The following is a 16,838-nucleotide window of genomic DNA, read 5'->3' as shown; positions in this document are numbered from 1 at the left end:
CTCATAATAAATAAAACTTTACGACCAAAACCCCTCCCAACCCCACCTCATTACCTGCCCCACCCACCCCTTCCAACACTCAACCTACCCCCCCGGCTTATTTTGCTATATATTGCCTTTGATTCTTGTATGTCTAATCATTATCTACTGATGACGGCTCCTGGCAGGAGCTGAAAACTCAGGAATAAAAAGTACTTTATGATACGTGATTCATTTTCTCCCTTTGTGGATCTCCAGCTACAAATATGCAAACCGTATCACAGATATTCGCTTCCATATATATATATAATGTATATTTTGCTGCACTTTTTAACATGATTATGTTGTCCCCATATTTATTTAATTTAAGATATGGAATTCCATATCTGTCAAGGACAAAACAGCATTTCAAATGGTTAAATGCTGTTTTTTTAACAGTATCAGCCTCATTAGGTTAAGTGACTTGGATTTGTGATGAGACAATTTAAGTGAAAGATGAATAACTTGAAATATTGAGACATTGACCAGTGCCAGAAAAATATTGTAGCATCAAGTCAGGATATTAATAATACAGAATTGATTGAACATAGGAGTCAATTGACAATAAGAATTGATTGACCCCACAGTATGGTCAGCATTTGTACAGTAATTACAAAAGGGTCAAAGGTAAAAAAAAATCAATAAGAGAAAAGCAAATCTAAAATATAAGACAGGAAAAGAATGGCTTCTGCCCCTACTTGAACATTTTAATCAATGACGCCTTGGGACAAGGGTAGGAGTCACAAGATTCAAGAAGCCTTCACTGAGAGGGTTTGGCCTAGGCTAGTGACATGTAAGAAACACACTGAGATATACTCAGATATCAGGATGGAGACCTCTATGAAGCAGGACAGTTTTTGTTGCTGTTCATCATTAATAATTACTGGCTCCATTATAAATAAAGGCTGTGCTGGTTGCAATGTAACTTTGCAGTTTAATTCATGAAAAAATAAAACAATGACATTCCATCATGTGTGATTTCTTTGCGCATTATGTGGTATTTTAGGGTTCTGCCTTTAATATTGTTTGCTTTCTGTTGCTGTAACTGCAGTGATGTCATTCCAAGTTTGAAAAAGTATGTGGAAAATGTAGAGAAGAAGGAGTGGCCTGGAGTTGGAGTTATAAGGAGCAATCAAAGTAATACTGATTTTTAATTACTGAAGCAGTGAAAACTGACAAGGTTTTAAATGAATTCTGATACATGATACAATGTAATACTGATATTTGATGATTGAAGAAGTGAAATGAACACTGTAAAACAGAAAGTATTTGATATTTCAATAAACCAATGGGCTCCATTTTATACTAATAATCTCCTTTCTGCATGTCCTCTGTCATTGACCATGCTGCTGATTGGCTCTGCTAATAATGATGTAAAATGAAAAGCAATGACTGACACATTATGAGTGAAAACTGAGTACTCACGAATGTTGATGTGATGAAGAATAAGTGAGTAGGGATGCATGATGAGCAACTCCTGAGTTGTGATGTAAGATGAGCGATGAGTGACTACTGATGCATTATATGGAGTAACACTGATGTCTGATGATCAAAGAAGTGAGAAATTAAGATGTCTTAAAATGGACACTGTGTTAACAGGAAGTATTTGATTGATATTTCAATAAACCAATGGGCTTTGTTATAATCTACATTGTTAAATTACATTATTATGTTACGTTATTTTATTATGTTACATATTATGTTATGTTATTAATCTACATTTAAAAAAAAGAAGGAAAATGAACAGCAACGACTGACGCTGAGTGAAAACTGAGTACTGAAGAGAGATGGCATGATGAACGATAAGTGAGTAGGGATGCATGATGAGCAACTACTGAATTGTGATGTAGGATGAGTGACCACTGATACATGATAATGAGTAATACTGATATTTGATGACTTAAGAAGTGGGAAATGACAAGGTTTTAAATGACTACTGATACATGATACAAAGTAATAGTGATATTTAATTATTGAAGAAGTGAAAAATGACAATGTCATAAATTGGACACTGTATTGGAGGAGCTAATCATAAATGAAGATCACCCATTTTCTATTAACAGTAAAGTTTCAAAACATGATTATTGCATACTGAAGCAGCTTTAAGAGGCTACATTATCACCTCACCACTAAAGACGTCACCATCAGAAGAAGTGTCTTGCCTGTCATTGAACAGACTTTTCAGGAGAAGGTGTTAGAGAGTGGTGAGACTAAGCTAACTTTACAATAAGGCCTTTATTTGTATTATCACTGACACGCTCTTGGGTTTTGTCCTGTGTGGCTTTTCATCATGTGTGTTTAAACCTACAGTATATGTTATATTAGGGGAATGGAATTTATCTCTGTTTAGAGTTAAAGTATTTGTAAGATGTCTTTGATTCTAAAATATATTGCTTTGTGTGATCACATACCTTTTGTTTGTATTTCTTTCTTTCATAACATTTGATTTGAGTCCTGAAGAGGTAACCGCAGCTGTATATTTGAAGGAGTGCATAAAGTGCGGCTACATCCCCTAGAGGCACTTCCCATTATACTTTAGGAGAAATCATGTGGCTTTTTACCTTTCTGAGATAAGCAACCACAAAGAAGGCTTCACTCTACCTGAAGCAATAAAAAGTGCATTTCATCTTGGTACCCAAATGCATTTACCCACTTTACTGCCGAGTTAAAAATAATCAGTATAGACTTCTTTAGGTTCCAATTTCTTTTCAAAGACGAAAGCTCAAATTAAATGTGAGTATAAGTGAAATAAATCTAAAGCTAGCATAAATGTAAGTACATATAAGTAAAAAATGTGCACATTTTTTCTACGTATATACAAACCAATTTTGCACACAGAATAACAAATCACATGGATGTCGGAATACTGTCGGTTTATGAGCAAAAATAGAACCTGTTGTATTCTTAAAATCAAAGCACTGACCATTGTACCACTGTGCTCATCCTTGTTATGGCAGCCTATCAAAGATAAGCTGCTATGCAAAGATGAAAAGTGTAGAGTGGCCTGAATGAAGCTATAGCAACTGGTATTTAAAATATAATAAATTCCACCAGCATCCAACCCACCTTAGATACAAAGACACCACATGATTGCATTTTATAACTTACTACGTATGCTTATCCATTGCAGGCTTATTCTGGAAATAAGTATTTTTCGTATCAACTATTTGACTGTTATTTACAAATACACAAAACACTACTTACTCTGTGGTACCTGGTCCTGTGGTTGTGCAAACGGCATTTTTACTGCAAGTGTTATTAGTCTTGCAGACATCAGTCAGGCTGCATCCGCTTCCAGGAACTCGACTTTCAAAACCCTCTTTGCACTGGCAATGAGACTAAGCAATGGAGAGACAGAGAAAGAAAGAAGGACTGAGAGAGAACATTTAACAATTTTGAAAACTTGTTTTAGGCAAAACTTTCTGGCTCCAGGTAGAGCTTGGTGGTTGTGATTAATGTGCAGCAGCAGTATTTCTGTTGGGTTTATTGTTTTATTTTTACTATAGCTCTGTAACAGTAGGGGTAAATATAACGAGGCTGGGAGAGACAGAGAGATTCTGCTGCTTCTTGGTAGTTAGAAGTCCAATATTCTACTGTTCAAAAGGACTGCTCCTTTGGATATGGGAAGGCACATCTGGCTAAAAGGGTTGTTCTGTATTTCAAAGTTTCAATGACTTCTATGACTTCTCATGTTAGGCATTAACTGACAAACATTTGGTCCACAATAGGTATTAAAATTAGATAAATTACCCAGGGGTATATATTAAGGAGTTATGTTTGCTTACTGGATTAATTCCTGAGCAGACACCCACTGAGAATCAGAAACAAATGGGAAACAGAACTGGCTGAAATGAATGATGGGCAATGGGGAGATATTTTAGAAAATATAACATCTGTCTCACTACTCCCATATATCAGAGATATCTGAAGGATTCAGATGATTTATTACACGTTATAGAAATGCCAAAAAGTTGTGCAACTATTGAATAAAGTGTCCCAGGTAATTATAGCAAAGGATCCTAAAGAAGGTATATTGGAATATCTAGAAGATGTATATTTAGATGAATATGAGATGCAACGCAGCCTAGAGTGTTGTTTCAAGATGGGAAACAGATTGTGCTGAGATGGAGCAGCTCTTTACCTTCTACATTGAATGATTGGCTTAATTCTATTACTTCAAATTTTAAAATGGAGAAATAGGTTGTTCAACATAAGGGGGTGTGCAGCAAACCATATATGGGCTAGGTGGATGGAACTCCAGGCTTAGTACCTTTAGAAATATTAGGATTTCCACTTTTGGGGACATAGAAATTATCCTATAGGGAGTGAAAAAAGCAGTGTTGGAGTAACCAAAAAGATCTCAGTTAGAGTAGGTCTGCACCAGGGATCTTCTTTAAGTCTTTACCTCTTTGACCTGGTTATGGACGGGTTGAGTCATCGTATAAAAGACTAATCCTCCTGGTGTATGCCTTTTGCTGCAGGCATCATATTGTGTAGTGCCAGAAAAGAGGAAATGGAGAGGATGTTGGAAGAATGGAGAAAGACTTTGGAAGATAGAGGGTTGAAGATAAATTGGAAGAAGACAGAATATATGAGGTATAATGATGATCAGGATTCAGAAGTTAGTCTGCAGCAAGAGCTATTGAAAATTGTGGATAAATTTAAATATCTAGAATCAGTGGGAGTCCAAGAATAAAAACTAGATGAACAGATAACCCACAAGTGCAATTTGGATGGAAGAAGGTATCAGGTATATTGTGTACAATCGAAGAACTGAGCTAAAGGTTAAAGATAAAGTTTTTAAGAAAGTTGTAAGATATCAGCATGGATCTGAGACATGGCCAATAAAGGAAGCACAGGAAAAGAACTTAGATGTGCCAGAAATGATAATGTTTAGATGGATGTGTGGAGTTACAAAAAGTACAGAATAAGAATGTGGTATAGCAGGTCCACAGCTCAGATGAAAAAGCCCAGTTTTAAATGGATAATCACCACACTCGTGGCTTATAAAGGGGGTGTGGTAGTGTGGCCGGAGCAGTTCCCAGGTGCTTCGTGATGTGGGCAGTCCTTGCATAAGTGCACAGGTGAAGAGTCGCCCGCATCTGTAATTGATGCAGAGAGCTGCTAATCGCGACACCTGAGCCACGTCCCTATTATATATAGTAGGAGCGCGAGTGTGGAGGGGATGAAAAAAACCGAGAAGGAGAACTGAGGTTAAGGGAGAAGGCAGCTGGAAGACAGTGCGTGAATGTGTGGGCAGGTGAGTGAGAGCTGGCCCGCTATAAGGACAAACAGCTGATCAGTGAGCCCAAGCAAGTTGTTTGGTAGTGGTGGCTCCTGCTGAGCATTTAGTGAGGAGCAGGAGTGACCGGAAGGAGGATGGCTCACGGCGGAAGACAGCGGGAATTGGGTGGCTTGGGAGGTGGATGCCCCAGTATGAGCACCCTGGTCGCTGGGGAATACACGTCTCGGTCTGGGGAGAAAAGAACGAAGCCAGGGATCAGGAAGCCACCAGACCAGTAAGCAGAGAAGGTCAGCAGCAGGTAGGGTGAATGCCTTGGTGCAAAGCCTGGATGGGAGAAGCAGAGGAGTCTCCAGTAGAAAGAAGGCACCGGGTGTTGTTTTATAGGACTGTTTCCAGCCATTGTTTTTTTTTTAACCTCGCTTTTAAAGGAATTATTTATTGGATTTCAACCTCCACCGATTCACCCCTGTTTTAATGGATTATTTATTTAATAACATTCTTTTCGAGCATTGCACTTTATTTTGAACACTGATTTTGTTGTTGTTTAATAAAAGCACTTGGACCTTTTTGTGCCATCCCCTTGCTTCGTCGTTAATGTCTTCGCTGTCCAGCTCATCCAGTGACATTACCAATGGTGTCGGGTTCAAAAGCTCCCAAAAAGGTAGTGGGAGCCTGGAGTGAGAACCCGCATCGTTCACAAAGAAATGAGACAATCAGAGGTACAACAAAAGTGGAAGAGATATTCAAGAAAGTAAGTAGGGTGATGTAGTTTGGACATGTGATTAGGAGAGACATGTGGGCTAAAGAGTGATGGGAATGGAAGTACAGGGGAAAAGAAAGCAAGGTAGGCCTAAGTGGAGGGGGATGAATGGTTCAGAACTATGCTGTATGGAGAAGGCTGATCAAGCGCCTCAACCTCACCTAGAAGTTGGAAAAGATTAAAATAAAGAGGAAGGAATTATGTTTCTGTTAATCTCCTAGCTGTTCCAGTTTTGTATTAACCAGTGAAGGGAATCCCATATGTACAGACTGGCTGTGATCATTATGGAGCTGAAAGGTTTTTTGGTGGGGGACCAGCACATCTAATGTCTCTGTTAAAGAGCTAAATGAATGGCTATTTTCTTTGTTATTCTGATATTCCAATTCATGGATGATGGAGACTTACTATAATATTATATTTATTGAATTTAATTTTAATATTTATATTAATTTTGGAATGCATGATGTCATCAGGTAAGGGCAGACCGAAGGTCTGTGATAAAATTATTTATGTACAGGGAGATTTACTTTGAATACTTTGGATGTGATGGATGGAAATGAGTAGTGGAGGGCATTGGGGGATAGTTTTCTTTTATTTTCTTTTTGTTTTTGGTTGTTGTTAAAATTTAAAACAATAAATAAAATCTGATTTAAAAATTGATAAATGGAACATCAGGTGACAAATAACACATTACCAATTTTAACCTGATCATTTTTGCATAAAGCTCCACATTCTCTTTGAGTTTTTGTAAACCACTTAAGCCTCAAGACTAATAAAGGCTCACACCTTTTAGATCCACCTAGACAATACATGGAACCATCTGAGGCAGTAAACTGTTCAAAAATAAAACTGAAAGGTGAAGCAACCAACTTCACAAACTTCCAAAAATATTTTGGAATCACACCTACAGTGCTGCTTTGTGGCAGTCACACAAGTTCTAACCTTTCCGGGGCCGTCATATACACAGACCGTTGAATCTGGTGGACATCCTCCAAAGCTGTCTTGGCAGGGATCTACTGGCATGCAGATCTGCCCATCTCCTCTGTAGCCCAGATGGCAGGTACACCGGTGTTGATTTGGGCCAGTGTGTGTGCAGTCAGCATTTGGGTGGCAGACTTGCTTCAAACAAGGATTTATTGCTGTCAGAGTAAGCAAGGCACACATATTACAGTATATCAGTAACATTTTCAGAGTAATATATTCTAATGAGAAAAGCTTCATGACAATAAGTGTTTATATAAAAATATAGAAAATAATACAATAGTATCTGTAAATGGCACATCGAAAAGAATTGACTTAAGATAGGTTCAATAAACATGCAAACACAGAGTTCCCTTTTGCTGTTTTCTCTCTTTGTTGTAAAAAATACTTTGTAATTGTGTAAATACTCTAAGCCTGTACTCAGTAGTGTTTTTCTGCATTAAGGACCAAAATGTTCAAAAATAAGTAAATATCTTCCATCAATACTTAACTTATTATTAAAAAGTTTGCAACAATCCACAACTTTGTCTTCTTAAGTGTTAACAACACAGTGAAACCTCCAAGGATTGTTGTGAGCACTTTAACATACCAAGAGATGATAAAGAGAACAAGGATATAGTCAGAGACAGGAAAAGAGTCGAACCATGAGAACAAAGCAAACCAGGCAAACAGGAAACAAAAACAGACAAAACGAAATTCGAAAGTCAAAGGCAACGCAAAGGCGAAACCAAAACACACAATGCTATCGCTAAAGTCTAATATGAAAAATAAACTAACTGACACTAAAGAGTTAAGTAGAGGTTTATGAACTGAAGGATAACGTTGAGTGCAATTGCCATTATATTTATAGTCTATTTTCTGTTCCATCATTAGTGCAATCATTGCTGTCACCTGGTTTTTTAAAAGGTGTCACGTCAATGAAGAATATAAAGATGTTAATGAAATGAATGTGGCCATAATTTCAAACATAAAATAAATGTCTGAATCTGAATCCTCATGGGTCAAAATATACACAAAAAATGTATGTTTCCAGTTTTCCATCTTATACTAAATGTAATTTCTTATCTAGTAAAATACTGCTTTTTGTACAATGGGAATTATGCCTTTGTGCTGGGTTGTGTTTCTGGTTAAAGCGTCTAGCTGAATAGGCCCTTCAATATTCTCGATGTCCTTGAGGGTTTGTGTGCTATTTCCACCATGGACATTCCAGTTTAGCAAAGGGACCTGAAGACTATGGCCACTTATTCTCTGCCTTAAGATTAGCACTTTCTTTTGTTGTCACATGTTTGCACTTCCAGTTTAGGATTTCCCCCTTTAGCAGTGTAAGTCAATGAAGGAGTATGACAATTCTAATACCATTTGTTACTTTAAATGAAGCTCCATTAGTTAAAAAAAGTAAGAAAGCAAATCCATATCAGTAATACATCAAGCAAAAAGACAAAACTTCAATTAGAATGGATCTGAGAAGGTCTGTCTGACTGCTCTAAATTTGAAAATGCCACCATGGAAGACTTACGTGTGCTCCTTCCACTTTGTGAAAAAGAAATCAGCAGTGTGTAGTCTGCATGTTCATTCCATGTTATAATAGCCTATCCTTTTTCACCTCATAGTCATTAAGTTCTAATACCGAGGTGTTGCTGTTCTGTTCGTGCCCAATGCATTTTCCTGGGAGTTGGGTGGTTGTGAAACTCTCAGTTTACTTCACTTTCAAATGTATATGATGGCGATGTCAGAGAGTATCACAAAGATCTGATGCTAATCGAGACAGACCAGGCACCAGAATCACATGGTTTGATTTTTTTGTGACACCAATGGTTTTTGAACATACACATCTTGCAAATTATTAAGAAAAGAGGCACAGGTATTATTAGATGTGGAAGTTACTGTACATTAGAAAAGACTGTGCTCATTAAAAAAAAACAAAAAAAAACTACTATGTCCACACCTGAATTTTCATGCCAAAAAATTACAGTGATACTCAACAAAGACTCCTGTGCAAAAATAAGCTGCATTGAATTGAAAAAGTATTAGTCAAGACCTTCAGCTCTGCCTTTTATTTCAAGCATCACCTCTACATTTCTTTAAGGATCACTCATCAGAGACACAATGGAAAGAATTTCATTGTGTTACTGTATGAACACATGTCAATAAAATTTAACTGGATCTTGAGTTACATTTTTGTGTAATAACTGTCACACATGTGCATCTGGGAGACAATCTCTGGGCTCATTTAATGACTGTTATACTCCAAGCCAGAGGGTGACACTGTTGTCTAATGCCTTCTCTCTTCTCCCCTCTGCAGAAAGGATCATTGACAGCTCCTCGATCTCTGATGTCACCTCTGACTTTGGCGCTCCTAAACCCGCCCCTTCCGGCATGCAGATGTTGTAACCGGCTCCAGCACCATCTTGGGGCAGTCTGAAGAACTTGGGGCAGTCTTTTTCTGTTTTTGGCTATACAATATACAAGGATCAGTGTAGTTTCCCAAATATTTTTGATGTTTCTTGTGTCTTATTACAGTGGTGGAGTTGGCAGGATTTCATCAGCATGACCTAAGCTGGTGGACCTCACAGCGACTGTGGCTACCCTAACCATGGAACTGCAAGTCAGAAGGGTCAGGTTCAGGAAGTCGAAAATTGGAAGTGACATCATAAATGGAGGAGCTGTCAATTATTCTTCCTGCAGAGGGGAGAAGAGAGAGGGCATTAGACAACAATGCAACCCTCTGGCTCAGAGTATAACAGTTATTAAGTGAGCCCTGAAGCTATCTCCCAGACTCACATGTGTAACATCATGAATGCTAAACATATTTGAATGGAATTTCATTTTATTGGTTCACTATTAAACACATTAAGTGAAAATGGAAACACAATCCTACAGGTCATTCTTGATTCCACTCATTTTCCTAGCCTGCATAGTAGATTATATTGTCATATGAGGACCATTACGTATCTCAGCAGAAATCTTCTACAAATGGAATGCCAATCTCATGTACACAGACAGGTTCACCAATGGACTGGAAAATCAAAGAAACTGTCAAGTCTGTGTTATATGGGACGACACCAGCATTTCACAACCAGCAGGCATGTAAAAAATAAAAGGAATGTATATGCACAATATGTACCACTAAGTTGCTTAGAGTTTTAGTCTTAAATGGAAGGCAGAAGAAGGAAAATGTTAAAGCTCTGGATGGTCCTAAAAAGAACATAAAATCCTGTAGCTGTAAGACAAGCCCTTAAGGACTTGTTTAACTTTCCTCACCCTGTGCTATTTCCTCAGTTGCTGGCTATATAAATGAGTCTAAATGAACAAACTGCTAATGGGTACCAACTACCACTAACCTAGTAACAAAATAAAAAGAACAAATTAAAAAAATGATGCAACCATGCTCTTCTATTTTGACTTATATTGGCTTTTGTATGGATCTTGAATGGACTCAGCCTTCCACTACAGTTTTCAGCACTGGTCTCTTAAGCCATTTAAGCTAAAAATTAAATGAGTTTTGGCAATGTGGCTTCTCATCATATCATATGCAAGAATTGCCTTATGGCTTCCAGTTCCCTAGCAAAATCTGTCTTCTGCTCTTTAATCTTTAGTGTTTAGTTTCTGCACTAGGTCCTACTTGCTTTGAAGAGTTTGAATTTGTTTTGCCAGTTTAAGTGTTTCACTTTAACTATACTTTCAAAAGCATTAAAATGACAAAGTCTGTCTTTTTCAAAAAAAAAAAAAAAAAAATCAGAAGAGCTGATAATCTGACTAGTTGTCCAAAGAAGTTTCATGCTTAATTAAATGCAGTTCAAATGTAGTGAATGATAGATTTATTACACATGAGAAAATGCAAATAACACAAGTCTTTGGGACAGCCCACAATGCACTAGTAAACCTGAGGAAAAAAATACAATCATGAAGGTACAGGAACTTTAAATTTGGGCCAAGACTATAGGGAAATGGGAGAGAATTATTTCCAAGACACTGAAAATACATAAAGGAAAAATGTCACTCATTATGAACAAATTGGGTAATTATGGTACAATTATGAATCAAGGAGAGGCCGAATGTCCAGGTAAGAAGTACACTAGTCAGAGAGATCAGTAGTCTCCAAGAAAAGTTGCCACTTGTCCGAGGAAGAGATGGGGAAGAGATAGAAAATAATTGCCTGTGATTTCAATTGTCCAGCTGCTTTACAAAATTGGGCTTTACATTAGAGTAACAAACTCACATCAGATTCTAATAAAAACAAATATATACTGTATATAACATATTCACTATAGGAAACTCTGAGATCACTCCTGCAACCTTTAGACATATGGAAATAATGATCCATGAAATTTATTGATATTTTTATATAGCACTTTGGTATAACACTGACAGAGAGCAACTAAAGATAATTCCATACCCAGAGAGTATGAGAGAAATAATCTACAGTAACCACAAATGAAAGTGAAAAGTTTAGAGCAAATAATAATAAATTGGAGAATTGGAGTTGGCGACTTTGTAAGTTGGTAACAGAGTTGTAAAGTGTAAATGTCGGAGTGGATGAACTAGCATCTCAATGGGGATCGAGGTTAATTTCCTACCCAACCATAAAGCCATAAGGAAAGGATGTGGATAGGCAGCCATCTGAGATAGGTTGATTGCTGGAACTTTTCCTGGTCAGAAGGTCATAATGGAAAGACAGAGGGAAGCTACTTTCTGAGGCCATGTATTGCCCCTGTACACAAGGTGGCAGCTTCCCAATGGTGTAACTCCCATGAAGGGGAGTTGTAGTTTGGAGAGGTAGTCTTGTTGGAGTACTTGGGTGCCGCTGGGGGAGATGTGTGAGAACTCTGCCCCTACTTTGGGGGACTTCCACAAGGCCATGTAGTGCTTCTGATGTGCAATGCTTTGACCCCAGAAGTGCTCCAGCATAAAAGATGGCACCTCATTTGTACCAAGCAGAGTTGGGAAGAGGTGGACAACACTCGTGGAGGAGTGGTGGAAGGATACATGAGTATTATTGTTTTGCTGGAATGATTTAACCTTGCAAGGGAATTATTGTATATTAAACATTCTTCTAGTTTACCTGAAGTTGTATTTGGCTGAGTTGTGTCTGATGCTAGGGCCTCGGGGTGGCCCCTGGTTATCACAAAAGACAATTAAAAAAAATTAATTACTGGCCAATTATTTCAGGTTGAATTACAATTCGAGCAACAGAAGTTTAAATCTGCTTCAGGCAGGATTAGACCACTGAAAAGCAATAACTATTACGATTTATAAGACCTTTTAGAAAGACAGTCGATCATCTAAATCAAATAGCAAAACTCCAAATGGCAAAATCATGGCACTTAAGGAATACTTACGGGTACATTTTCTGGAATCTCCTTCGTGATTAGGTAGACACTTGCATACTAGTTTTTCACTTCCTATTTCTTCAGTACAACGGGCATTCATCGGGCATTTCAAATTAGCACATTCTGGAATTTCTGAGGGTAGACGAATATCAAAAGGTTTTCAAAACTATTATGAATATACAGACTAACTAAACTTGAAGGTATTTTTGAGCAGAGACATCTGAAATCTTGTGATATGTACACCTCGGTGTGTTTCTGAAATGATGTGTTTAGTATAAATTATTTAAAACTATTGTATAACAGCTATTGATTTTATGATTTACAAATATTTCCAAAAAGCTAGAATGAATATCCTAAAATATTACAGTACTGTACATGTTAATAAGTGATTAGCTGTGTTGAAGCAGTTTTAGAAACAAACTTAACTTACCTTGATCACATTTTGGTCCAGTATAACCAGAAAAGCAGGTGCACAGTCCACTGCCCCTTATTCCATTGTCGCACATCCCATGCACACACTCGCACACTGTCAGAAAATATGAGATACTTTAGTGAGTATCACTATACGAGGGTGTGAATGTGTGACTTGATGAAACTGGATGCATTAGTATACTACATATACATATTTATTTATTAATATACTAATGTGTCTGAATCTGAAAGAATTTAAATTAATAACAGGAACTGAGCAAAGAAGAAGCTGTCCACAACCCAAAAACACACAAAAAAACTCTCCAATTATCTAATGAAAAGCATTTATTGAAATGCATACTGAGTGGGCAATGATGAAGAATGACAGACAAGAAATTTTTCTTTAAAAACATGCCAAATTCACTGACAATAATGACCCTATATACAGTACCTATTGTGGATCTGGAAAATATTCATACTCCTTCACGTTTTTAACATTTCATTAAATTCATCATTCTTGTACTAAAACTATTTAGATTTATTATTCCCCACATTAAGCAACACTCAATACCCCAGAATGACAAAACAAAAACAGAATTTTTGCCAATTTATTAAAAATAAAAAAGCTGAAATATCACATTGACACAAGTATTCAGACCTGTTACTCAAAGCTTTGTTGAAGCAACTTTAGCAGCGATTACTCCTGGGGATCTTCCTGAGTATATCATGACAAACGTTGTATACCTGGATTTGGGGATTTTCTGCCATCTCCCTCTGCAATTCCTCTCAAGCTCTGTCAGGCTGGATGGAAGACCAGAGCTGGACAGCTATTTTTGGGTCTCTCCAGAGATGTTCTATTAGGCTCAACTTCAGGTTCTAGCTTAGCCACTCACGGACATTTCCAGAGTTGCATTCAAGCCTTCTTCTGTGTTCTCGGTCGTATTGTGCTAGATCTTCAAGTGACTGTGTGATTATAATTCCAAGAGAAATTCCAAGAAGTGGTGAGGCAGCCTTCTGCTGTTATGCACCTAAAATTTCAAATAGCTTACCGATAGAAGTTCGCCAGGCTAATACAGTGGAGCACTTTAAAAAACTGCTGAAAACCCATTATTTTAACATGGCTTTCTTATAGCTTCATTTTAACACAACCCTGATATTCCGTTTATGCATTAAATTATCATTTTTTTAAGGCTCTGCTTTCCGTACCAATCCCTACTTTTCTCTGCTGTTCTTTTTCCGGTTTTCTGTGGTGGCGACCTGCACCACTTCCACCTGATCAATGCACCATGTAGTGGTCAGGCCATGAGGACTGATTGAGATCATTTATGTTAGGTAGAATGCCTAGAGGGGGCTGAGCAGTCTCATTGCCTCGGAACCCCTGCAGATTTTGTTTTTTTATCTCCAGCACTCTTGAGTTTTTTTTTGTTTTTGTTTTTTCTGTCCTCCTGGCCATATGACCTTACTTTTTCTTTGTTACTAATCTTTTTTTTATATTTTTATAAACTTTTCTTTCTTCATCTTGTAAAGCAATTTGAGTTACGTCATTTGTATGAAAACGTGCTATATAAATAAATGTTGTTGTGCTTAGGATCATTGTGCTGTTGGAAGGTGAGCCTTCAGCCCAGTCTGAGCTACAGAGCCCTCTGGAACATTTTTTCATTAAGGATATCTCTGATTTGCTGTGTTCAGTTTTTCCTCAACTCTGTTTAGTCTCCAAATCCCTTTTGAAAAACAACCCAAAAAGATGATGCTGCCACCACCATGCTTGACCACTGCAATTATATCAGACAGGTGATGAATGAATGGTGGTTTCCTCCCGACATGACACTAATCTTGGCCAGAGTATCTTGTTTTTCACAGTCTGAGGGTCATTTAGGTGCATTTTGTAAATACCAAGTTTGCTTGCATGTGTTTTTTACTGAGGAAGGGGACTTCTGTCTGGCCACTCTGTCATAAGCTCAGAGTAGAGGAGAGTTGCAAAGATGGCTGTCCTTCTAGATATTTCTCCACACAGGTTCTCTGGAGCTCATCCAGAGTTACCATCGGGTTCATGGTCACTTCTGTTACCATGACTCTGTTTTCACGGTTGCTCAGTTTGGCCAAGTGATTGTTCCAGACATCTTCCATTTAAGAATTATGAAGGCAACTGTGCTTTTATGATCCGTCAATGCTGAAGGTTTTTTTGTAGCCTTCCCCAGATCTGTGCCTCAGCTCAATCATGTCTATAAGATCTGCAGGAAATTTCTTCAACCTCATGGCTAGGGTTTTGCTCTGATATACATTGTCACCCATGGAACCTTCTAAGTACAGGTATGTGCTTTTAATAAACATTTTCAGTTAATTGAATTGACCAGAGGTGGACTCAAAACATCTCAAAGACAATCAACAGAATGTGATGCACCTGAGCAATGCTTCATTTGTGATAGCAAAGGGTCTGAATATTTGATACTTCTAAAATTCTGTTTCTACTTTGTCATTCCTGATTATTACATTTTGCATGATGTGTGATGTGCACAAGGCCAAATGAATATATATATCAAAATAATTAATATTATTTTCCTGGATATAATTTTCATGAAATTCCTTCACATTAAAGGGTGGCATTGTAAGTCCTGGAAGTTGGGTTTCAGTTTCAGCTTGGCGATATTCTTCCTGTTTCTCCAGTTTCCCTTCCTCTTTTCAATGATGTGCAGGTTAGGTTAAATGGTGGCTCTAAACTGGTTAGTGTGATTAAGAGTACCCTGAAGTGGACTGGCACGCTCTTAATGGATGCTTCCTGTGTCGAGTTTCACTTTGACTAATGCTAGTGCTCTCCAAACAGTCCTCTCACTTTTTAGCAAGGTGGAAAAATTCAACATTAAACTAGTTTAAGGACAACTAGTTTCAAGTTTTGTTGCAATTTATAAAAATTTTGCAATTAAAAATTGTTTTGCATTTTGACAGACCAGTGAGTATCTATACCTGTTCAAGGCATCAATGTTGTATATGCAGGCATCTGGACACCGTAAATGAAGTGCATGTTAGGCAAATCACTTAAAAGAACAAAGCATATAAAAGCATCTCACCAGAAGTGCAGTTGGGACCATACAAGTTGTCGTCTGCACAATTTTCACAGGCAGTCCCTCCAAAACCTGGCTATTGGGATAAAACAAAGATATGTTATTTTAAGAACATAAGAAAATAAAATGTTTAACAAACAAACAAGAGAAGACCATTTAGTCTATCAAGCCCCCTTAGGGAACTAATAACTAAGTTGCCCCAATATCTCATCCAGCTACGTTATAAAAGTTGTCAAGCTTTCCACTTCAACCACATGACTCCAGGTCAGCTTTCCACTACCCTTTAAATAAGAAAGCATTTTGTGGCTTATGTCTTCAATAGACTTAATTTCTACCAGTACAGTTTGGTACATGATATACTATTTAACTAACACAAATCTGCTGAATCAACATTATTGATTCCTTTGAAAATTTTGAAGACCTGGATAAGAACATTCTTCGTTTGAAACTAAAGGGATTTAATTTTGTCATGTGTTGCTATTGAAAACCATTTGCTTTGCATTTTGCTGTCTTTTGTTTTGTAAATGATTACCCTGCTGAAAAAGGGTGCAGCCACTGTGATATAGGATAGGAAGAGGGTTTTTAAGACCCAGAAAGACAGACAACAGCCCCTATTAATATGATTAATTCTAAATGTCAGGTTTGAAAAACAGGAACACCTAAGGGTGAAATAAATCCTCCAGGAGCAACCCAAACGTTAAGAGAGAAACAGAAATCTTTGTGGCTTTAGAGAAGATGCCAATAAAATTCTTAGAGGAAGACGGACAGTAGCCAGTTAGCCATGACAGTGCTAAAGTAAGAGAGGAACAACACTTATGTACATTTAAGAGAGAAGGTCAGTGAAAACCCTTCAGACTGACAAGCGGCTGCAGATGTGTTAACCATTTAAAACTGAATGGATTTAGCAATTTCGCTCTTTTAGGGGCCTCTGGCTGCTACAGAGAACTTGTCGTCTTGGAAATGTACAGTATAAGACACCTGTGACTGGCTTAGTGCCAGTAGAAAATGAATTGGGCACAAAAGCTCACTGGCAG

The 16,838-nt window shown here is 37.7% G+C and overlaps 1 protein-coding gene across 1 annotated transcript in view; it reads right to left on the bottom strand.

Annotated features, from left to right (window-relative positions):
• The window catches only part of stab2 (stabilin 2), a 253,190-nt gene that overhangs the window by 176,141 nt on the left and 60,211 nt on the right, over positions 1-16,838 (bottom strand). The window contains exons 5-9 of the mRNA XM_028817445.2: positions 15,811-15,880; positions 12,765-12,860; positions 12,344-12,466; positions 6,966-7,162; positions 3,223-3,356 (exon numbers count right to left, since the gene is read on the bottom strand). Coding sequence (XP_028673278.2) covers positions 3,223-3,356; positions 6,966-7,162; positions 12,344-12,466; positions 12,765-12,860; positions 15,811-15,880 — 620 coding nt within the window. The remainder of the gene's footprint in view (positions 1-3,222; positions 3,357-6,965; positions 7,163-12,343; positions 12,467-12,764; positions 12,861-15,810; positions 15,881-16,838) is intronic.

The sequence above is a fragment of the Erpetoichthys calabaricus genome, chromosome 1 (assembly GCF_900747795.2).
Source record: "Erpetoichthys calabaricus chromosome 1, fErpCal1.3, whole genome shotgun sequence".
NCBI classification, from domain to species: Eukaryota; Metazoa; Chordata; class Cladistia; order Polypteriformes; family Polypteridae; genus Erpetoichthys; species Erpetoichthys calabaricus.
This window is presented reverse-complemented; position numbering and strand designations above follow the sequence as displayed.